The sequence below is a fragment of the Oryctolagus cuniculus genome, chromosome 10 (genome assembly GCF_051225735.1).
Source record: "Oryctolagus cuniculus isolate XC-2025 breed Fujian yellow rabbit chromosome 10, ASM5122573v1, whole genome shotgun sequence".
Classification (NCBI taxonomy): domain Eukaryota; kingdom Metazoa; phylum Chordata; class Mammalia; order Lagomorpha; family Leporidae; genus Oryctolagus; species Oryctolagus cuniculus.
In genome coordinates this window covers 43,254,074-43,277,824 of record NC_142876.1, presented here as the reverse complement: position 1 = coordinate 43,277,824, position 23,751 = coordinate 43,254,074, and the positions used below count along the sequence as shown (strand labels likewise).

General features: G+C 39.4%; 2 protein-coding genes across 10 annotated transcripts in view; one reads left to right on the top strand and one right to left on the bottom strand.

Moving 5' to 3' along the window:
- Positions 1-1,053: 1,053 nt before the first annotated feature.
- Positions 1,054-23,751, bottom strand: part of LOC149123750 (uncharacterized) — a 32,687-nt gene continuing 9,989 nt past the window's right edge. Inside the window, exons 2-5 of the mRNA XM_089304907.1 lie at positions 21,269-21,377; positions 4,630-5,670; positions 3,905-3,964; positions 1,054-1,256 (exon numbers count right to left, since the gene is read on the bottom strand). Coding sequence (XP_089161033.1) covers positions 1,196-1,256; positions 3,905-3,964; positions 4,630-5,670; positions 21,269-21,377 — 1,271 coding nt within the window. The 3' untranslated portion in view covers positions 1,054-1,195. The remainder of the gene's footprint in view (positions 1,257-3,904; positions 3,965-4,629; positions 5,671-21,268; positions 21,378-23,751) is intronic.
- DTNA (dystrobrevin alpha) overlaps positions 4,394-23,751 on the top strand; it is a 419,235-nt gene continuing 399,877 nt past the window's right edge. For all 9 annotated transcript variants that reach the window (XM_070050330.2, XM_089305832.1, XM_070050313.2 and 6 more), the window contains exon 1: positions 4,394-4,678. The gene's annotated coding sequence lies outside the window, so the exon portion shown is untranslated. The remainder of the gene's footprint in view (positions 4,679-23,751) is intronic.

The following is a 23,751-nucleotide window of genomic DNA, read 5'->3' as shown; positions in this document are numbered from 1 at the left end:
GAGATTTGGACTGTGTCTACATGAACTACAAAGCATCATTTCAGTGGGAAAAAATTAAATCAGGCACAGTGATTTCACATAAACAAAATTTGTTTTGACTAAGCTTTTCATTTCATACCAGTTTCTCTGGAATTACTAAAAACATTGGGTTTTATTTATAAATAATCACTGAAAAATTTGACGCCTCCTTGAGATAAGAGGATAGTTCATCAGTTCATTAATCTGAAATAAAGAGTAGGGTTTTTTCCCTTAATTATTTAGATTAGTCATCTACATTGATCAAATTTATTTTCCATTGATACATCTGACTGACTCAATGAGAGCAGGCACATTCAGGGTGGTATGGCTGTAGACCTGACTTATTCAATATTATTCTTGGTTACTTACACCAAGATATTTGGTATTCTTGGGCTCACATGCCCATAGAAAAAATTCAGCCCCAAAGTGATTAAAAATAGGATTTAGGACTGTTTTAACAGCAAAGCAAACAGATTCTAAGCACCTTGCGTGCACTCCAGCTGGCTTTTTCTCACTGTGGCTTTCCTGCGCCAGTGCATTACAGGTTCATCTAAAACACCAGTTTTTGTTTATGGTCCATTGAGAAAATAAATTATACCAGGAGTAAAGGATATGCTGGTGAGATGCCACTGAGAGATGTGAACCACTATTATACGCATTTAATGAATTACCAGGTAGAATCACAACTATTTAAAACATCAACAGATTAGTTCATTCTACACCAGGAAACAAAATACTGTTGGTCGCTTACACTTGAGAATATGGCAATCATACACAGTGTTTCTCAGGAAGTTGTTAGTGAAACAGGAAGGTCTTCTGGTCACAGAGGAGCACCATAAAGGGGACTGCCAAGGAGAGCAGAGCCATTAGGCTCTGCCTAGAGGCAAGGAGCTTTAGCCTCCTTCAGGTGACAAGCCAGAATATTACTCCCCAGTGGCTGACAGAACCAATGCAGAATTTCTCAGGCAAATGTATATTCAATTGATATGAATATGCATCTTGAAATAACACATAAAGAGACTGAATAGACATTCTTAGTGTTTATTGATACAAATGTATACTTACATCCCCACAGCTTTCATGAATGAATAGGACACAAAGTTTGCAGTTCAGCAGAAGTCCTAAGAACATGTTTTATCTGAGGTTGAGAGGCCCACAATAGGCGTATTTTGAAAAGTCAGAGAACAGCAAAGAGTTGCTGATTGTCCTTGGGAACCAGAAAAACGTCAGGCCTTCTGCTGGAAAAAAAAAAATGGACTTTGAAAAAAAATGCGGAGACAAATTCAACTACTTCATAAGTCTGCCCAGGGAAGAATTACCATACCTCAAAATTTGGAAGCTCACATGCCAAGAAAAAAAGAAATCTAACCATGAATGAATTCCCTAAGCTTCAGGTCAGCTGATTCATTTTCTTGACTTGCATTGCTCTGTGTTCTTGAAAGGTAGCCAGTTGCTGGGAGGAGCAGAATTTATGTATATAAAAGTTCTTCAAGCCCCCATATCATCATTCATTGATTCAGGGTCTACACCTAGATAGTTGAGGAGCTGATAATTAACAACATAGTTGTTAATTTCTCCAACTCCTTCACATCCAACTTCTTTTGTAGTGTCAGTCTTCAAATACTCCAAAATTGTTACTTCTTCATACCTCCAAACTATTACCAGTTCACATATAATAATTATCATCCTTATTTGCACTATAACACATATAAACTCTATATATTACTATGTATTAAAACACAGGCATGCACCTAGAGTTTCCCTACAATACATGAAACACTATGATTTTACCTGAGGACATTCTTATTTTAATTATAATTTATTTTTTAAATCAAGAATTTATAAGATCAAATAATAAACAATAATAATTCATTTCCTTGGTTAAAAATAACTTAAATTTATACAAATATGTGTGGATAACTAGATGAAAATATTTCCCTAAATGAATATATCCTGATAGGAACTGCTAATGATTGATTGTTGAGCCACTGAAGTTGAAATGCATTTCTAAAACACGTCATAATCACAAAACAAAAATATAACTCTAATCAAAACAAATCCCACCATGAGTATGCTGCTCAAAACCAAAGTGCTTGTGATGCATTGCTCTTCAATTTAGGCCTCCCCCTCTTTTGCAGAAATCTTCCAGACACACTGCAAGGCCATTAGTGTCTGCACCTGCCAGAACGTCTAGTTTAACTCCAACATCCTGTGTAAAATCCCGGATTATAAATCACTGTTACAACCTGTGCCTAGAATTCCATCTAGTCATATTGTTTATGCAGACTGGAGGGAAGATATACAAAGCAACACCTTTAGGGTTGACTGATCAAAAGATGATATTTCCAAAACAACCAAGGAAGTTTCAGAAGTTTCCATTTGACATGTAGAAAACTAGGGAGAATCGTCACATTCTTTAAAAATTATGTGCACAGAGGTGCCTACCTCTAGTTATTATTAGAATCAATAAAGGCTGTATGAAAACCACTTTGAAAAATCTGAAAGTGCTTTAAAAATATATTATTGCCATGAGTTTACCTTAGATATTGCAAGCCTAACTTTATTACCCATTTTAATAGACCTGTGCTGTTGTTTTCACATTTGTCTCCCTGAATTTCAGAGTTAATTTCTCCTTAAAAAATGTTTACTATGTGGCTATTTCATCCCATTGTCATTTTTATAATAACATAATGATAGGTCAGTCACAGTCTATTTATTTCTCCTAGTGGATCCTATATTTCTACTTGAATGTTTTAAAATTTAGATAATTCAGGACAGACACTACAGGAGTAACACCTGTTTTCCTTGTCACCAAATTGTTATAACTTTACCAGATTAGTGGATAACAGGAAGAAAATCAACAACTTCCTGAGTTTGCTCTCCATGCAGCAAAATTTGGAAAATTGCAGCTTTTACATGAAAGTAAATTGTGTTTTTCTTCTCCTTTTCTTCTTTTCTTCACTTCTTCCTCTTGTAACTTCATTCCCCCTTTTCTTTTCTTTCTACTGCTTTCTCTTCTAATTCTGTTTGGATGGCGAGAAGGCTGGTGTTCGACTAGATTTTCTTATCTACACCTTAGCAAAACTACCCCAGAGCGTCTAAGAACTTGTACAATTATAAAACAATCTCCATCTGGTGTTTATGTGAGCACGGGACACGTGCAGGTCAAGGAGAAAGTTAAACACATTACTTTGACCATTTGAAGGCAGGGACGTCAACAACAGACTGAACCCGGTGCGTGAAGTCAAGAAACACAATTTTAGCGTGGAGCATAAGTTAGGTAAGCAAAAAGATTATATCACGTATTTTTTTTTTATCATTTGCACCACCAAAATAAAGCTTTTCGTCTGTGTATGTATATATGCATACATATATACATAATGTATATATATGCAAAGTAATGGAGTAGTAAATTTCTCTGTGTTCTTCAAAACATAGCACAGCTCTTCATAAACACCAGGCACATAAAAGGGCTTTGAGTGACATGCACAAATTATTATGAAATCGTTTACTACCCCCAAAAACATTGACTAGAATTGCTTAAAATTACTATCTAAGGAATTTAAACAATGCAAATGAATATGAAAGCAGACATACATATACTCAACACCCATCTCAGAAAATTATACAAAAACATGAAACTGGAGATATGTACAAACGCACAAGACAACACTGTATGAAAACATATACAGAAAAAATGGATTGAAGAGTGCTCGATCTTGCTAGGTAATTTAAATATAATCAAGAATATTTTCATTATTTTCTCTGTCTTAAGTTTCCAGGAACTGATGATAGTCCACAGGCAAGCTGTGAGTAGCTGTGTCATTAATATTTATAGTGAGATAGTGACTCAATGTGTGTCTTTGCATAGGTCATGCTATCTCACCTGTGCCTCTGAAGTGACAATCCTGTTTGCCTTTTCATCCACCTCCTCTGCAAGGACGCTCTGCAAACAAATGAGGTAATGTTTGGGAAATGTTTGCAGCTTGGAAAAGAACCCCACTGCATACATTCAAGATCTCACTATTCTATATTCAAGCCTGGTACGTTATTGCTTCGATTTTAAAAAGAAAATTGTACTCTTTGAGTCTCTGGGTTCTGACCAAAATCTGGGTCAACATAAGAGGGTGATTATTTTTTATTTTAATTCTAGTTTCAGTTCGGATCCCTTGCACGTGTGAGGGAAAATTGTAGGCAATAAACAAAGCACATAAATCAGCTTTGAAAGAGAAAAACCTGTATCTGGGAGGGTTTTTTTTTTTCCTCCCCCAGTGAGGGGCGTGAATACTGTATTTCCCTGGAGGAATATTTCGGTCCGGGAAGGAAGGTGGTGCACGCGGTGTGAGTGTGTGTGTGCGCGCGCGTGTGTATGTGTGTGTATGTGTGTGCTGTGCGTGCGCGCCCGCGGAGAGAGGGGCGGGGGAGGCGGATGAGGAGGATGAGATCATAGTTTCAGGATCCTCAGGAAACCCTGGTACTGGCAGCAGCCAGCCTCTGCTGTGCCCACATGACCCACAACTCTGGCAGCCGACCCGGCACTTCCAACATTATTAAATAATAAGAAAGCGGCTCCTACTCCATGCCCAAACCTCCCTGCAGACCAATGGACACCTTCTAAGAGTTTGGCGAGTCGGTGACTGAGGCGCCCCTCCATTCCAAGGTGTGTGCACGGCGTTTGCTTCCTTGACAGCTCCGGAGTGGGGGAGGGCGCGGGGGCGGACGGGGGTCCGTGTGCCGGCCGAGGAGGGGGGCGCGGGGCCCGGCTGCCGCGCGCTGCCCCCGGCCGCCCGGTGCCGCGGAGCCCGCGGCGGGGCGGGAGGTGCACATGACGCGCAGCCCCAGCTGCGCAGGGACCGCAGCCGCCCACGGCGCCGGGGCGCGGGCAGCGGGCGGCTGAGCGCTCCAGCAAGGGCAGGCGCCGCGCACCGGGCAAAGTCAAGAGTGGAGGCGGGCGGAGAGCGCCGGCGGGAGTAGGGATTCGCCCCAACGCCCACTCGCGGGGGTTCCCCACCTGTGCGCGGGCGCTGGCCGCCGAGAGCGCGAAGCATGTGCGGGGCGCCGCAGCCAGGACTGCGGCGCGGCGCCTCCCCGGGCGGCGGGCGGCGCCTCGGGCCCGCGGGGCGGCGGTAGCGGCTGCTGCAGGATGGCCGGGCCGGGGGCGCGGGGCTGCGCAGGTAAATCGCCGCTGCCGGGGAGGCCCGGGCCGCGCCGCAGCCCCTGCTAGCCGCCGCGGCTGGGCTCCCGGGGTGGCGATGGCAGCCGTCTCCCTGGCGTCGCGGGTCGAGTTGTTTTGTTGCGATCGCTGCCCTCTCGGTCGTCCTCGTGGGCTGAGCTGATGGGGAGGTGGCGTGGTCACCTCCATTAGGGATGACGCTCATGTTGGGGGACAGCCCGGGGAGGTACTGGCCGGGAAATCCGCGATGGGTTCCCAGCCAGCGGCGTCTGCGCTCGTTGCCGTGCACTGCGGTGCCCCGGCGCATGGCTGAGTGGGAGTGGGCGCCGGGCGCTGGGACTGGGGGGTCGGGGGACCGGGGCGCAGGGGTGGAGGGTCCTCGGCTTTTACTGCCTGTTGCCCTCTTCGGAGTTTCTGCTGGACGGAAGGCAGGAGGGAGGTGCGCTCTGGTAGCCGGAGTGGAAGGTGGACAGAGGTGTCTGTCAAGAGACCAAAGCCAAAGAGAAGAGGGGCGGTGACAGCCCAGTTGGGACTCAATGGTACCATTCCCCGACTTATTGCAAAACTTTGCTCTTTGGCAGGCTTGGGGCGTGGCTTTGGGCAGGGCAGTGTGGAAGTTGGGGATACATATGATGGGTATGCACTTGCGCTTCCTACCTCTTTGGATTCATTCTGAGTCTAAAAACATGGCGCTTTGAGTTAATGTTCAAGTTTACCTGTGACCTGTCATGGTCACTTGGTACTTTGTGTTTCCTTTTGAACGTGAGATACCTGTGTTGTTGAGGGTGTATGTACTTGTTAATTTCAAATCATCTATATTTCGTTATTTATAGGTATTTCTTTGGCTTACTCCAGAAGTGGCGATTTCAGAAAACACAGCTGCCCCCACGTCCCCTGGTTGGTTGTGGTTTAGCTTTATTCACTCTTAGTTCTTACATCACCGTTAGAGGAGCTGACCCTTTACAGATGAGAATTCCAGGTACAGAGAGGTGAAGGACTCGTGTGGTCTTGAAGAGTAGGGCCCCGCTCTATTGACCACGTATTTCTAGCATGATGCACCCCTTTACTATGTACTGTATGTTGAGGGCAATAAACCTCTATCTTTGTCTCTTTTCTAATTTTTGATACAATAAGTATGGCAGATAGCCTTCCTGGTGGTTTCCTTTTGCCACCATTAACCATGTTTCCTACAGTTATAAACAGCATTTAACGGCACACTCAAGATTTTGAGCCAGTAAGATTTGTCAGCAAAGTATATTATAAAGCAGATGGCTGAAGATGTATATCTGTTTGCACTTAATTTTAAACTTCCTAAGTTATCAGTCTATTCTTTGTTCAGAGCATGACCATCATTTTCTTCAGAATGCCATCTTGAAGAATTTTGAGCAAGTTTAATTAACTTTAATCCCGTCACTCTGACAAGAGGTTGGGCAGTTTTAGAAGAATTATACAATTCTCTTTCAACTATCAGTGATTAAAATGCAGACTATATTTTGAGGCCTTCCGTGTATGTCATGTCTTTTAGCCTGTTGTATGTACTTTATACAAATTTGTGTAGCAATGAAGACTGAAACCAAATGTTCTCATTAGTTCTAAGTTGAAATAGTTTTGAAATCTCCACTTGTTTTAAATTAAGCATGATTTGAAGAAAGGTCTCAGTGGGGTGAACTCAAGCTTCATGTCTTCAGAGAATTACTCTTCATTTGAGTTTATCATGAAGCTTTCATAATATTCATTTTATTGGACGGACGTTTCTCAAATCTTGATCTGTTTTTCTTCAAGTAGACTTAATTGCTTCTTCACATAATGAATTTAAAAATTATTTTGACCATCATAGATTTCCTTTAATTCTTATCTTTAATTAAATTCAGTACACACAATTTCAAACCCCAAGTACTCAACATAAAATATAAAAAAGAGACTGGAATTAAACTGAACTACATGGAAACATGATTTATGCATGGGGAGTAATTATCCAGTTCTTCAGTGGTTAACCCTCACTACACATGCACAAATACACACACACCTGAGGTAAGCCTACATCTTTATTTGGAGAAGCTAGAGTGTAATCACATGGTTAGAGACGTATGCTATCAGGCACAAGTATCTTGATATTGAAATTGAATTTTCCATTTACTTATATAAAATGTTCATTGCTACTAAGGCATCAATCCTATGGTGCATGTATCTTTTCTTAACTGACTCAAAGCTGTTCCAGTTTTTAAAATTCTGTTACTTATTTTAGAGTGAGCATTCCCTTGCTACTTTGATCTCACTGGGTAGTTTTGACCTGAGGTTTTCCTTTCATACTCTGCACCTGTTTAGGGAGAATTATACTGCCTGTGCTGCTGCAGAGTTCCTTGGTTCCAGGTGCTGGGCAGCAATCAGTGATAAGTAGAAAGATGTTTTGGCCCTGACAGCACAGGGGCAGACTTTAACAAAATAATGATAAAAACAAATTATTACTTGCCTTTGGAGGTAAGGTTCCTGAATTAAACAATGTGTTACAGGATTTGTGGAGCAATGATGTACAACAGGGTGTTTCTGTCCATTCTGCCTCCTTAATGCTTGTGTGTTAATTTTCTGAACGATTTTCAAAGACAGGAACATGGCTTACACTAATTATTCCCTACCTTTGTATTCACCAAGAGACATAGTATTTACCCCCATTGTCTACCTATTATGGACCTATGGAGGATTACTACAGGACTCTTGTTTGTACTTTTAAAATCATTTAAAGCATGTGCCACCCTTATCAGTTATCCTATTTGCAAATAGTTATTTAGGTTTAATGAAATATAGCCACTTTCTTTCTTTACCTTAAAAACTTACTTTCAGACAGGAAAGTAGTTTTATGGTTTCCATTGGTAGTTGTTAAAGTGATAGAATATTTCAAAATAGAATTTTAATCGACTCATCACACAGTTCCTAAGATTATCTGAAATGCCCAAGGGAAGACAAGAGACCCTAGAGTAAGGAGATGATGATAATTGTTGAGTGTGTGTGTGTGTTGCGGTGGGGGGGGGTGGTTAGAGCATGGGTTACTAACACATTAAAACAAACATGATAATGACTACAATTATTGAACACATATTGTGTAATAGACACCATTCTATGGATTCTGTCTAAATTAACTGACAACATTCTGCATACCACCCATATGAAGTGTGCATGTATTATCATTATCGCCAGTGGTCATTATCACCAGGGTGGATGACAGCTGTCACATAGATAAAGAAGGGTTCAAGCATTCAGTAGTCCATACCATCTAGTAGTTATGCAGGGCACTTGGCTTGAAAGTTTGTGGTATATTACATTTCTATCAGTGTTGAAAATCAACACCTCCTAATCTGATCTTTGATTACTTTAATAAAAATTAATGGGGAAAATAAGCTTCCTTTATATCAATGCTTTTTACAGACAAAAATGTACAAAGCATGAAAAGATATACAAATGCATAGACAAGCACTGGTGACTGTTAGATTAAGAGAATTTTATATTATATAGTTCTAAATTAAAAATTGGTATCATGAGCACAATTTGAAATTAATTTTTTAAGAGTACTGTATTAGCATTAGTTCAAATTATTAGGAAAGTATCTTTAAGTGGAAGTTCTATAACCACTAAAAACATGGAAGTTTAAGTCACCTTGCCACAATAACTTCATTCTGCTGAGTATGCACTTAAAAGAAACTGTAAAGTGTAAAATAAAAACTGTTATGGGGAGATGGTTTACCTAGCAGGTAAGACACTGCTATTCTATATCTAAGTGCATGGGTTAAATACCTGGATCCAGCTCCTGCTTCCTGCTGATGTATCCCCTACGAAGACTCAGTGATGGTTATATTAATTGGGTTCCTGACACCCATATGGGAGACTTGGATTGAGTTCCTGGTTCCCATGTGGGCATTTGAGAAGTGAACCATCAGATGCAAATGTTCTATCCTCTTCTTTTGTTCTCTCTCCCTCTAATAATTTTTAAAAATATATTAAAGACCATAATTCATACATAGTGCACATATACAGATATTTGCATCCTTTGAAGCTTTTGGAAATGCTGAAGGTAATCTATATATTTCTGTGATTCATATTTTATTATGAATGTGATATATTGTTTCTTCTCTGTTTTTTCACCTTCATACAAAGCTTGATATTATGGAGAAACCAGAAAATTATTATGGTAATTTCTACCATAAGGAAAAAGATACAAAGCTTGATTTGATAAGAATTTCCCTTCCCCAACTTTCTCCCTTTCCTTCCTCCTCCTCCTCCTTCCACTCCTCCTCCTCCATGTGCTACAGTAGAGTGTCATGAAGTACACCAATGAATGATGCATTAACTGGAGTGTACAATTTAATGTCACAATAAAATTTCCTGTTGCAGAAATTTGTGTTTAATGTAAGTATAAAACATATCAATCAGCTAATAATAATTAGGTTATGCTGATGCTATGATAACAACTCCAAAATCTCCGTGACTGAAAAGAGCAGTTACATCTTGGTAGTGCTATGTTCCCGTCTTGGCAAATAAAGACTTCATCTTTCTCATTCGGGGATCCCAGGTTGGATTTCCCCATCATCAAGTATATGCTCATCTCATCATGGAACATGCTAGGAATGTGGAAAATCATTGCCAGTTCTTCAAGTGTTCCACCAGGAAGAGGGACTTGCCACTTCTGTAATGTTTTAATTGCCAAAGCAAGACAAATGGCCATGCCTAATTTAAACATTGAAAAGATATACAATCCTATAATGTGTCCAGGCAGAAAAATACTGTGTCATAGTGGACAGACTTGGTGATTAAATTAGTTAGTTCCCTTTGATGGTTTTACCACCTAAGAAATACATATTATCTAATGTAGAAGTAGACTCATCAATATCTGTCCTGGAACTGCAGCAAAGAAAGATGCTTCTCACAAGAAACCACCAGCAAAGAAATCAGAAGCTAAACTTATTGTGAAATTGATGCTCCATTGGATGTTATATTTAGTTAAGAAATTATGATGGAAGGCGTGATTTCTTTTGAGTGAATGTGTGAAGTGGCCTATTTGATATAAATTGCTAGCCAAAACTAATGATAAAACCTGCACACAGCATCCAAACTGAATTTCCTCATCAGATTTGATACTATCAGTGTGGTATAGAAATCAGAAGTCCTATTTGTGTGTGTATTTTTTTTTTGTGATTTTCACCAACATGGACAAATGTATCACTTGTGCTGTCATATGCTGTAATAAAATGTAATGCAAATAAACACTCAAATTATCCTGCATGTTTACCTTACATTGAAAAATAACTTGTGTAATTAGAATACAGTCAGTCCAAAGTTTAACTAAACTTTTTTTTTAGATACCTGCAGTTGTAAGAATGCAGAGAAATCTTATGGTCCCTTTATGAAATTTTTCTCAGTGCCACACTTTGTAATAATACAGTAAAATATCGCAACCTAGATGCTAAGGTAGACACAGTGAGGAACAAATTCAATTACTACAAGGATAACTCCTGTTGCTCTTTTATGACCAGATGGACTTGACTTGAGTTGCCACAACCCTAAACCCCTTGGAACCACTAATCTGTTTTTTCCATTTATATAATTTTGTCATTTCAGCAATGTTATATGAATGGAATTACACAGTATGTAAAATTTGGGATTGGATCTTCTATTCAACGTAATTCTCTGGAGACTTGTCTGGCTTGTTTCATGTCTCAATTTCTTCCCTCTTTTGCTGAATACTATTTCTTAACAAGAATGTGCCATAATTTGTTTAGCTATTCACCTCTTAAAAGATGTCTATGATTTTTTTCAAAGTTTTGACTGTTATAACTAAAACTGCTTTAAATAGTCATATACTTTTTTGTGTGAATGTAAGTACTAATTTCTTTGAGATAAATGCCTGGAAGTTGCTTGTTTAGTTTTTTTAAGAAACTGCAAACTTTTTTTGGAATGAATGGCCTTCTCATCAACAATGTATGTGAGGTTAAATTTCCTTCTATTACCAGCATTTGATGTTATTGATAGATTTATTTTAGCCATTCTGACTGATGTATAGCTATATTATAGTTTTAATTTGCATTTCTTTAATAAATGATAGAATATCCTTTTGTGTGCTTGTTTTCCATTTCTATATCTTCTTTGGTGAAATGTTTCTTCATGTCTTTTTCCATTTTCTAATTGGATTATTTAATTTTTTGCATTTGAGAGTTCTTTATATATTCTAAATAAGTCTTTGTCAGAAATATAATTTGCATTAGTATTATTTTGGGGTCTATCTGAGATATTTATTCTTTCTATTGATCGATGTGTAAAACCCTTAGCCAACACTACATGATTTTGATTTCTGTAGGTAAATGATGTCTTAACATAATATAGGCTGACTCCTCCAACTTTATTCTTGTTTCTCAAAATTATTTTAGCTTTTCTAGTTTCTTTGCCTTTCCATGTAAACTTTAGAATTATCTTGTCTATACTAACAAAATATTTTATGGGATTTTGATATAAATTGTGTTAAGCTTATATACTTGTTTGAAGATAATTGATATTTAATCCATCAATGTGGTATATATTTCCATTTGTTTAGATAATTCTTTGAGTACTTTGATTTTCAGCTTCAAACCAGCCTTGCATTCCTGCAGTAATCTCTATTTAGTCATAATATTTAATTCCATGTGTGTATTACTGAATCTATTTGCGAGTAGTTTGTTAAAGACCTTTACTATAAATATTGGCCTATAGTTTTCTTATTTGATGTTATCTTCAGTATTGGTATCAGGCTAATAGTAACTTCATAATGAATTGGGATATGTTCCCTCCTCTTCTGTTTTCTGAAAGAGATTATGAAGAATTGGTGGTAATTCTTCCTTAAACATTGTTAGAATTAGCTAGTGAAATTATCTAGGCTAAGATGACTTTTTTAAAAGTAATAGATGCAGAAAAAAATTTAAATGTTTGTGTTAGTTTTCTAGGGTTGACATTATAAAATATTGCACACTGGATAGTTTAAAAGCAGAAATTTATTTTCTCACAATTCTGGAGGCTGAAAGTCAAAGACAAAAGTGCTGATATATTTGATTATTTTTTAAAGATTTATTTATTTGAACATCAGAGTTAGAGGGAGAGGCAGATAGATAACCATCTGCTGGTTCACTCCTCAAGTGGCCACAATGGCCAGGGTTGAGTTAGGTTGAAGCAGGAGCCAGGAGTTTCATTCAGGTTTCCCATGTGAGTGGCAGGGTCCCAAGCACTTGGGCCATCTTCTGCTGTTTTGGCCAGGCTGTTAGCCGGGAGTTGGATAGGAAGAGGAGCAGCTGGGACATGAACTAGCACCCGTATGGGATGCCAGCATTGCAAGTGGTGGCCTTTCCCACTACACAACGCCAGCCCATTTCATTTTTTTTTTTTTTTTTTTTTGAGGCTTCTCTCTTCGGCTTTCAGATGGCTACCTTCTCTCCGTGTCTTCACATGGTGAGACCTCTCTGATATCTCTCAGTGTATTCTAATTTCCTCTTGTTGTAAGGAACACAGTCATTTTGGATTAGGACCCACCCTAACAGTTATGTTTCAATTTAATTGGAATTATGATGGCAACATATGAAATTTAGGGGGAATGTAATTCAGCCCATAACAATACTTAGAGAACTATTCAAACCATCTGTTTTGTATTATATTAGTCATAATTTAAATTCATTAAGGAATGGTCTATTTTATCTAAGTTATCAAATTTATTTGTGTAGAGATACTCAGAATGTTCCTTATTAGTTTGTTGATGTCTTCAGGATCTCTTGTGATATTGGTTGTTTCACTCCTGGTGTTAATAGTTTGTATCTTCTCTCTTCTGTCAGTTTTACTACAGATATTCCAGTTTTAGTTATTTTTAAAAGAACATATTTTTTGTTGAATTGATTTTCTCTGTTTCTCTGTCTTCTGTTTTACTGATTTGCAAACTTGTAATTATTTTCTCACCTTGTATTTATTTGCTCATCTTTTTCTATATTCTCGAGTGAGCATAAATATTGGTTTGAAATTTTCTTCTTTTCAAATATGATTTAGGTGTTATAAATTTCCTTCTCAGCAATTCCATACAGGTGTGTCATATGTTTTGCTATGTTTAGTTTTCATTTTCATTCATTTAAGTGTAGTTTCAATTTTTTCTAAAGCTTCATCTTTGACTCATGAATTATTTGGAAGTGTGATGTTTAGTTTCCTAATGTTTGGATAATTTCCCATTACTTTTCTGTTATGGATTACCAGTTAGATTTCATTGTGGTTAAAGTACAAACGCTGTTATCAGTTCAATTCTTTGAAATTTGTTGAGGTTTACATTATGTCCCCAAATGTGGCATATCTTGTTATATGTTCCAAGACCACTGGAAAATAATGTATATTTGGCTATTTTTTAATAGAGTGGTCTATAATAGGTGATTAGACCATGTTGGTTGATGATGCTATTAATTCTTGTGTATCTCTGATGCCTCTCTATTTGTCCCATTGATAAAATATTGTGATATCTCCAATTGTTACTGTAAATTTTTAAAAATTCTCTTTTTTGTATACCAAATTGGCTTTACAAGTTTTACAGCTCTGTTATTTGATATATGCGTAGTTAGATCACTAACTCTTCTTGCAGTATTGAATCTTTTTACATCACGTGTGTCTGGTAATTACATTTGCTCTAAAGTCTACTTTATGTGATGTCAATATAGACACTCTTTTTCCTTTTAATTGATGTTTGCATGACATCTCTTTTTCCATTCTTATACTTTTCACCTTCCTAAATTGCTATATTTTAATTCCTTGTAGATAAAATATGTTGGATCATATTTTAATCCATCTGCCAATCTCTCTATTATATTTTTATTTGAGAGGAAAACAGAGATTTCTCCTCTGCTGGGTCACTCCCCAAGTGCCTGCAACAAATGGAGTTTGGCCAAGCCAAACCAAGGAACCAAGAACTCAATCCAGGTCTCCCATGTGGGTGATAGGGAGCCTTGTCCTTGAATCATCACCTGCTGCCTCCGTCAGTACACTTTCACAGGAAGCTTAAATCAGAAACACAGCCGGACTCAAACCAAGGCACTCTGATAAGGGATGTGATTGTCCCACACAGTGTCTTACTGCTGCATCAAACATCTGTCCCAATTTCTGTCTTTTAATTGGACCAGTTATATATACCTTAAGTGCAACATTAGAGCCTCATTGTGTAATTTCTTGTTTTCTCTGTTTTTGGTATCTCTAGGGTTTTGTTCCTTCTATTCTGTCAGTTACGTGGTGAACATATTTAGAATTCCATTTTTGTGTTTACATTTTTTTTTTTTGACAGAGTGGACAGGAAAGGTCTTCCTTTACCGTTGGTTCACCCTCCAATGGCCTCTGCGGCCGGCATGCTGCGGCCGGCGCACCATGCTGATCCGAAGCCAGGAGCCAGGTGCTTCTACTGGTCTCCCAGGCAGGCGCAGGGCCCAAGCACTTGGGCCATCCTCCACTGCACTCCCGGGCAACAACAGAGAGCTGGACTGAAAGAGGGGCAACCAGGACTAGAACCCGGTGTGCCGGCGCCACAAGGCAGAGGATTAGCCTATTGAGCCGCGGCGCCGGCTTGTGTATACATTTTTTTACTATATATTTTAGCAGCTACTCTAAACATTATAGTACATATACATGTTGTCATTTTATCAGTTGGAATGAAGTACAGAAATCTTACCTCCCTTAACATACTTAATTTACTACATGTCAAATATTCCCTCTCTAAATATTGAAATACACTTAAAATGATATAATTTTTATTTGAATTCATATTTTTGCTTAGCATGCTTTATCATCAATGTTTGAACATTGCATTTTTATTGTTTCTTTTGTTTTGAGAACTTTAACCATTTTTGGGAGCACGTCAGAACTACTGATAGCAAAATAACTTTGTTTTATTTCATCTGAGGATTTCTTGATGTAGCGCTCATTCAAGGATATTTTCACTGGACATAGATTCTATATTGATAGTTCTATGAGCATTTGAAAAATGATTCTCTTATTTTATCTTCAAAGTTTCTGTTAGGAAATCCATTGAACCCTAACTGTTTTGCTCTTATAATAAAGCATCATTTTTCTCTTGCTCTTTACAAGATTTTGTTTGTCTTTAGTTTGTATGAATTTATTATGTGTCTTGGCATGAATTTCCTTGGGTTTATTTACTTATATTTTTAAAGATTTATTTTATCCATTTGACAGAGTTACAGAGAGGTAGACAGAGAGATCTTCCATCCACTGGCTCACTCCCCAAATGGTCAAAATGGCCAGAGCTGCACCAATCCAAACCCTGGAGCCAGGAGCTTCCTTCAGGTCTCCCATACGAATGCAGGGGCCCAAGGACTTGGGCCATCTTCTACTGCTTTCCCAGGCCATAGCAGAGAGCTGGATCAGAAGTGGAGCAGGCCAGCACTGCACCCCAGGTTCTAGTCCTGGTTGGGACGCTGGATTCTGTCCTGGTTGCTCCTCCTCGGGTCCAGCTTTCTGCTATGGCCCAAGTGGTTGAGCCCTGCACCCCCATGGGAGACCAGGAGGAAGCACCTGGCTCCTGGCTTCAGATTGGCGCAGCGCCGGCCATAGTGGCCATTTAGGGGTTGAACCAACAGAAGGAAGACCTTTCTCTCTCTCTCTCTCACTGTCTAACTCTGCCTGTCAGAAAAAAAAAAAAAAAAAAAAAAAAAAAAAAGTGGAGCAGCCAAGACTCAAAGCGGCACACACATGGGATGCCGGCGCTTCAGGCTGGGGCTTCAACCTGCTGTGCCACAACACCTGCCTCAATTTACTTATTTTTATATTCTTGTTCACTCAGTTTTTAAACTGTAAGTTCATGTCTTTTGTCAAATTTAGGAAGATTTCAGCCACACACTTTACACAGTTTTTCAGTTCTACTCATTTTCCCCTCTTTTTTTCCAGGGATCCAGGGCATAAGTGTGAGATCTTTTGTTGTGGTCCCCCATCCCCCCACCCCCAATAGCTGCTTTAGCAAATTGCCACAAACTTAATGTCTTACAACATTTATTTGCCTATTGTTCTGAAGGCCAAAATCATAAATCCGTTTCTTTGGGCTAAAGTCAAAGTGTAGGCAGGACTGCTTCCTTGTGTACACTCCATGGAACAATCTGATCCCTTGCCTTTTCTAACTTCTGAAGACTGCCTGTAGTCTTTGACTCAGAATGGATTCCTTGGGAATCAGGACTCTCACTAGATCCTCCTTGATACCGCTCTGATTGGAAGGGGCAGAAGTGCCCCCTTTCTATTTTTCTGTCACCAAACTTCCTATTTGCTTTTCTACATTCAAATCTCTCTCTACCTTCTTCTCAAGGATATTGTGTTTTGAGCCCACCTGGTAATCCAGGATAATCTCCCTAACTCAGGACATGTAACATAAACAAATGTATAAAATCCCTTTATGCATATCAGGAAATGTTAACAGCTTCCATGGGTGAGGTCTAATCTGCTGAACATCCTTGGAATCAGTTATTCACTCTATCACATGCACGTATCTGAGGCTCTGTTCTTTTTTGTTTCCCTTTTTTCCTTAATCTGTTTTCTGTTGTTCAAATCAGGCATTTCCTATTGTTCTGTCTTCCAGCTCTCAGATCTTCTTTTGTCACCTCCATTCTGTTATTGTGCCCACCCCACTGAATTTTATATTTTGATTATTGCTTTATTCAGCTCTAAATTTTCCACTTGGTCCTTCCCTATAAGTGCTGTTTCTTGGCTGTGGGGAGCAACTCGGACTAGACTAAGTTACTGGAATTAAGACTTATTCTATGCATCTGCTCTCCCACAATATGGTGCTGGGAGAGGAGTAAACAGCTTCTACGCAGCTGCCTCTCACCAGCTTGAGTGATGACCTGCAGGAGCTGATCCTGCTCCTGATTGGAGGAGAGCAGCGTACTCAGCGTGTGGGTAGCAGAGTTGGGATTGGTGGAAGAGGACTATAAAGGAAGAGAGAGACAACATGCACCAGGAACATCTAAGGGGAACACCTGAGGAACATCTGAGCAGCCCCCGAGAGAGCCGGCCGGGGGTGTGCCGCTCCCCCGCGGAAGTGGGGAAAGTGGCAGGGGGAACCGCCCTTCCACGGAGGTGGAAGGGTCGGTAGCCAACCCGGGAAGAACCAGCAGCAAACCTGGGGAGGGCCGAGCAGACAAAAGACAGCGCAGGGTCCTGTGTCGTTCCTCCGCGAAGAGGGGGAGCGACACTTGGCTGAAGCTTTCTATCTTTTTTTTTTTTCATGTATTTCAAGCATGTTCATGATTGCTCATTGAAAGATTTTTATGGTTGCTGCTTTAAAAACTTTCTCATAATTCAAACACTCTATTTCACTTTTATTTTTTCCCCTACTCAGTTTGATTGAAATATAGGATGAATGATTTTCAGTTGAAATGTAGCCATTTTCTTATACATCAGGAAACTCTGGATTCATTTGGACCTTTTGATTTAACTGTTTTCTACCAACATCACCTCAGTGGCCAGTGTAGGCAAGAGGACAGATTTCTCAGTCTCCCTTGACGCTTGAGGGACTCCACATGACTATAGGTTAAGATGGGAAAATCGGGGCTCTCACTAGGTCCTCCCTGATACCTCTCTGATTGGAAGGGGCAGAAGTGCCCCCTTTCTGTGCCCCATGTGGTTGCCACTGACCTGAGGTGGCCTGATGATGGCTGGGTCCTAGTGACATCCTGACACTCTACCAGACCTCCTGTTAGAGCACCTCATCAAAGGTGGTAAGAGGATTCTCAGTACTACCAGTGGGGGTGGAAGTCAGGACCCCTACCAAGAGTATTGACTACATAGTGGTGGTAGGGAATAGGGAGTCTTTATTACCCCTTGGTGGGAATGAAGGTCTCCAGCTCCTTGCTTGGTCATTTGTGGTGTCACCATGGTGGAAGATAAGGGAAGTTACGGCACCTTGAGTCTGATGAAGATGGAAATCTAGGCTTCTCATACAGCCTGTGTTGGCATGGGTGTGATGGAGGCCACCTTTTTGCTGTCTTGTCAGGCACAATAGAGTAATCATTGTCCAAAGTTTTTTTTTTTTTCCTATGATGTTTGTTTCCTGACCCCTAGACTAGAGAGAGATTTTTGGCATCTTTTAAAATCTGTGCCTGGGAATGCGCATTTGGCACATCAGTAAAGGTGCCATTTGGGACAACAATATTCCATTATCAGAATGCCTCAGTCAAGTTCCTTCTTTAATTCCAATTCCAGCTTCCTGCTAATGTGAATTCTAGGAACCAGCAGGTGATTGCTCAAGAACTTGGATCCCTGCCACCATGTGGGGAGACCTAGACTAAGTTCCTGGCTCCTTCCTTCAGCCTGTAGTTACCATTTAGGGATTGAACCAGCAGATAAAGACTATCAGCCTATCTCTCTTCTCCTCTTTCCCCTCTCTCTCTCTCTTCCCTGCTCTCTCTTCCTCTCACAACCTTTCAAATAAATAAAAACAAATTTTTCATTAAAAAATAAAATATATGTGTGATAACATTTCTGTGTTTTCAGTCTCTTTAGCGCCAAGTCCAATACAAGAGATTGAGTCTAAGGGCTAAGTCTTTTCTGCTTGAAATCAATATGCTGGGATGACAATTGACAGGAAGATCACAATGAATGCCATTGTGGTGAAATTTTCTCAATAGACAAGGAAAGGTAATGACATGATAGATAACCCTGACATTCTCACTGTATTAGAACAATGGTTCTCCAATAGTAGTCCTCAGAGAAGCAGCATCAGCACCACTTTGGAATTCTTTGTGAATACCAATTCTAAGATTCCACCCAGGACCTGCTGCATCAGAAACTCTGGAGACAGAGCTGCAATCTGTCCTATAGCCAGCCCCCCAGGAGACTCTGATGCCCACTCAAGCTGGAAACCACACTTCTGAAGCAACCTCTCTAATCCTTAGAATTGCAATGACCTTCAACTTCATAGTTTAGGCTTTCAGAAAATTAATTTATGCTATTTAACATTCTATGTGTTTTAATTATATTTTTTCAAGAAAAGATGGTAAAGAAATTAAAAAATGCATTACCTAAAACTGTCTTTTTGGTTAAATGTTGCCATGTTATTGATTCACAAAATTATCTTCTATCCTTAACCCAAATCTACTCCATGTATGATTTTTGTGGTTGACACCAAAGAAAAATTAGTCACACTGACACTTCCCTGCCTTTGTTCCTCACAATTGAAAGTTACTAATGGATTTTCTGTGGTGTTTATGTCCCTTTTAGGGCTAACCCCAGTTATGAAGGTATCTGGACATAAGGGTGGGGAAATCTGCATGATTTGAAGAAGATGCTTTTTAGGAGGTCTTGTCACACAGTATTGTTAGAGACAGATGCATATGCAGATGTCCAAACTCATCATTGTCATTACCACATTAGTTCCACCATGGGGGATTCACTGTCTACTGCACACTGACATTTTTCTCTTGGGTCATGTGAGGTTAAAGTGAAAGTTGGCTATAAGGCTGTCCCGAGGAAAGAGAAGCTACATTTCTGAATACACATTTTGTAAAGTGGGTACCCTTTCAAATACCAGATGAGGTAAAAGAGAGTCAGCAACAAAGAAAAGGTTAAGGAGTTTAAAAATGTTTTGTTATTGTAATAAAGGTGTGGATTTGAGAAATAGACTATAGCTTCTGCCTCCAAATATCATTAGTCTTATTTTAAGGAAAATATCTTATATAATTTACACTGTCAATTAGCAATTCACCAAACTTAAATGACATAATAAATTTATATTTACTTGGCATCTATCACTCCTGATGCTTAATATTTTAACTTTTTGATTAGCTACCACATTTTACTGTGTATAATTTTTAAACTGATTTTTTTTTGGTTTTTATAAATCATAAATTTCAGTTCCCTATGCACTTTACTCTATACACCTTTTTAAAGCCTTGTTGTTCTTGAGTAAGCTAGGGAAATGGATTGTGAACCATTGTCTGCTCCTCATCTAAAATGACACACATTCTTGGTTCATAAAAATATTATTTTATGCTTTCACTGTTCCCCACCACCAGTTATCTTACGTTTGCTTCCTTCTTCTGTTTTCTTTGTGCACTCAATCTAATTATATTTCTCATTTACTCATTTTGTTTGAGTGTTTAAATGATTGGGTGCCTGCAATGTTTGGGGGCTAAGAGTTTTCAAACTTTCACTGCATAATGTTCAGTAACAACATTTGGGCAGGTTTGAGGAATCATCCCTTTAAGGAGAGATCTGTAAATGGCACAGCAGATGTTTTCTCAGAGTCATCCTTTCTAAAATAAAGGCCCCATCACTGGCAGTACTCATCATATGTCTTCTTTCTTAATTACTGGGATGACTCTTGTTAATATGTTAATTACTATCAGAATGCTTAGGTGAGGTTTAAAATTTAAGAAAAAAATATGTAGCATACCAAAATAGATTTTACATGATAATTGGGGGCAAGAAGAAGGTGATTTAGAAATGTAGGAGGTATTCCCTGTGTCTCCTGGAGGTAGTAGTCCAGATCCTCCCCTGCAGTGTTAGCTTCTATTTATATTCACAGAATGTGTCCAGTGACTTTTTTCTCACATGCAGATAAATTCTGCCTCTTCCTTTTAACCTAAATACTGTAAAGGTAACATTAACCATTAGAAAGTGTACAAAGTAATAATTTAATACTGCTAATAACCTTATAGAAAGTGAGTCAGATTGATTTTGAAATCAGTATGAATCAGATTTCCCAAGTAAGAAAACATTTAAAAGCATGTATTTTCTTCATTGCCAATGTATTTCTTAATCCCTGTTTTTTCTGCCTTTAATTGGTTTGAGTTTAGCTTGTTTTTCTTTTGTTTTACATTATTTTCTAGGAACATGTGAGGTAAGAGCTGAAAAACAAGAGACCCTAAATGCATCAAATACTTAAAATTGAATTTAGCTGTGAGATTGAAAGTTGTTCCATAGTCCTATAGGTTTGTTCTTGTATAGAAAAAGAAAAGAAAAGTAAAATAGAAGCGTACCCAAGATAGTGAACCCTATCACCAATCTATTATATTATATTATAATTGCAATATGACCTAACTTTACCCCATCAGAGCAGTTCGAGGTGGTGGTAGCAGGGGATAATCTTGTGGTTTCACTGTATGTGCAATGTTTTTGGTTTTGTTTTTAAAGCTGAGGTTGGTGATTAAGGTTACTGCAAAAAAATACAAAAGATGACCTACATATAAAGGATGAACGGCTATTTTGGCTCACAGTTTGGGAGGTCTGCAGTATAGGACAGGGTAGACCCATTGGTTCAGCCATCTGAATGGGTGAGACTGGAGGATGGCAATAGTGGAGTGTGTGTGGAAATAGGATCACATGGAGAAAGCAGGGAGTATCCAGGCCTCACTTGGGCTCATAAAACCAAGCCTCTGATGAGAAATCCCTTCTGAGGACACATCCCCAATAATCCCATCACTTTCTGACAGGCTGATCTCCTAAACCCCATAATGAAATTGTTTCTACCTTCTTAATACCATTACATTAATACTTTTGGGTTTAAAGTCCTATGTAATTTCAGAGGTCAAATCATGTTCTAACAACAGCATTGGCTGAGAAACTTACCACTCAGTTTTTTAAAAGCAGTGTATCTCAAAATATGATTCAAAGACTCCCTGTATTGGAATATTTGTAGGGTTTTGGTTAAAAGTACAGGTATGTACTCACTGAATCAGAATTTCTGTTTCTGACTTTACAATTTTAGAGCTAGCACCAATGATGTGAATTAGTCCAGATCTGAGCTTCACATTTCAGAGTAGCATTTTAAAACTCAGAATGCATAGATCTCATCCCCAAGTTTCTCACTTAGACAGCTTTTTGTGTTTGAAACATGCAACCTATGTTAACAACCAGAAATGAGGTGTGGAAGTAAGAAAGCAAGAAGGGACCTTAACATTGACTTCGATGAATTCATCAGCATCCATGGCTTGCTCTCCATTTATAAATTCAGAAACTATAACTTTCAAGGGCACAGTCACATTAACCGAGCTTTGTGGAGACAATGCTATAAATAAGAATGCTAGTTTGCTTATGACAATTAGGGTTATTGCTGTCATTAGTGACCAGTATGACTAGGGCATCCTTACTCTACAGATTGATCTCCAAAAGAAGAGAAATTGTCATCAGAAATTTTCTCCTTGACACTCGAGTCAGACTGAGGGAAGTTGATTGAATAAAAATAGTGAATGTATACTGAAGACTGAAAGGCCACCACAAAACACACCAAACACCAGAGTGATGGAAAAGTTTATGGTCGGCTGACAAGGCTGCCTCTCCATGCATAAGAGAAACAGCAACCTATGCTAGGAGAACAGGTCTTATATAGCTTAGCAGAGATGAGGGAATAAGAATAGTAAATTCCATTGGGTGGGGTGAAGGCAATGCATATGGTTGGACCATTTGGTCACCTGATTTCTTGTAAATCAGGCTGGACTTAGGAAACTGAACATTATCTCAGAGAAACCAACACTTACTGTACAAGATGGTGACAGAGCCAGAGCCTAAGATGGTACCCGAGCCTTCAGATGGCACCTCAGATAAGATGGCACAGTTTCTCTAACATTCTCCCCTGTTGGCTTTATAAAGCAAGTATTGTATGGAATTACACCAGCCCCCAAAGCTCAGGAGGGGTGAAATGACAATAATCTATCTTTTGGAGCTGCTGCTTGCTGGCATGAGGTGATGTCTCAAGCCACAATCTCCTCGGAGGGGAGCTGAGTCTATCTGTGTGATAACATTTTGTTGACTACCTGGTTGGCAAAGGCTTTGGTTTGTTCCATTATCACCTTCTGTAAACACTTAGACAAGATAGTATAAAAGCTAGGGCAAGAATAACAGCCAATGATCCCTAGGAGCAGCATTAACCATGTGATGAGAAGGCTCCATAGGGAGGGAGAGAAGAGGGGTTGTTAGGACCCTAGCACAGATTGTTTAATAGATGTGTTAATTTTTTGGAGTGTTTTAACATTTTGCTCTACCTGGCCCCATTGAGTAACATAATAGCAACATTATTCTCCCAGGAAAATGCAGGTCCCCCGCTTTTTAGCTGTTACAAGGTCCAGAGTTTGTTTTGTAGCACTACACCAGCTGGTGAGCTGAGCTGATTTTGAAGTCCTGGAGTAACTTCTGCTGAAGTCTTAATGGATCTGGTGACCTCCTCTTGTAGTTGTTGGAGTTGTTCTTGGAGCCAGTGAATAGAGACAGCATTGTGACCTGGAGCAGTTTCTAAGATCATCACCAAAGGGAGAGAAGCTGTAAAGCTGATTCCAACCAAGACTGGGAGAAAGATCACTCTTCTCTTGCAGGTAGAGGGATTAGTCTGTAAAAGGAAATCTGGGTAGTCATATGATGTTAGGTGGGGGGAAAGGATCACCAATACACATGGACTGGGTATAAAATTGTTGACACAGGTGTGCAAGGTATAATTACAAATAAATGAAGCTCCAGGTGGGCTAGAGAAGGAAGCAGTGGAAGTGATGGTCATATTGATAACAGAGGGCATCAGCTCATTGGGTTCTGTTATGTTG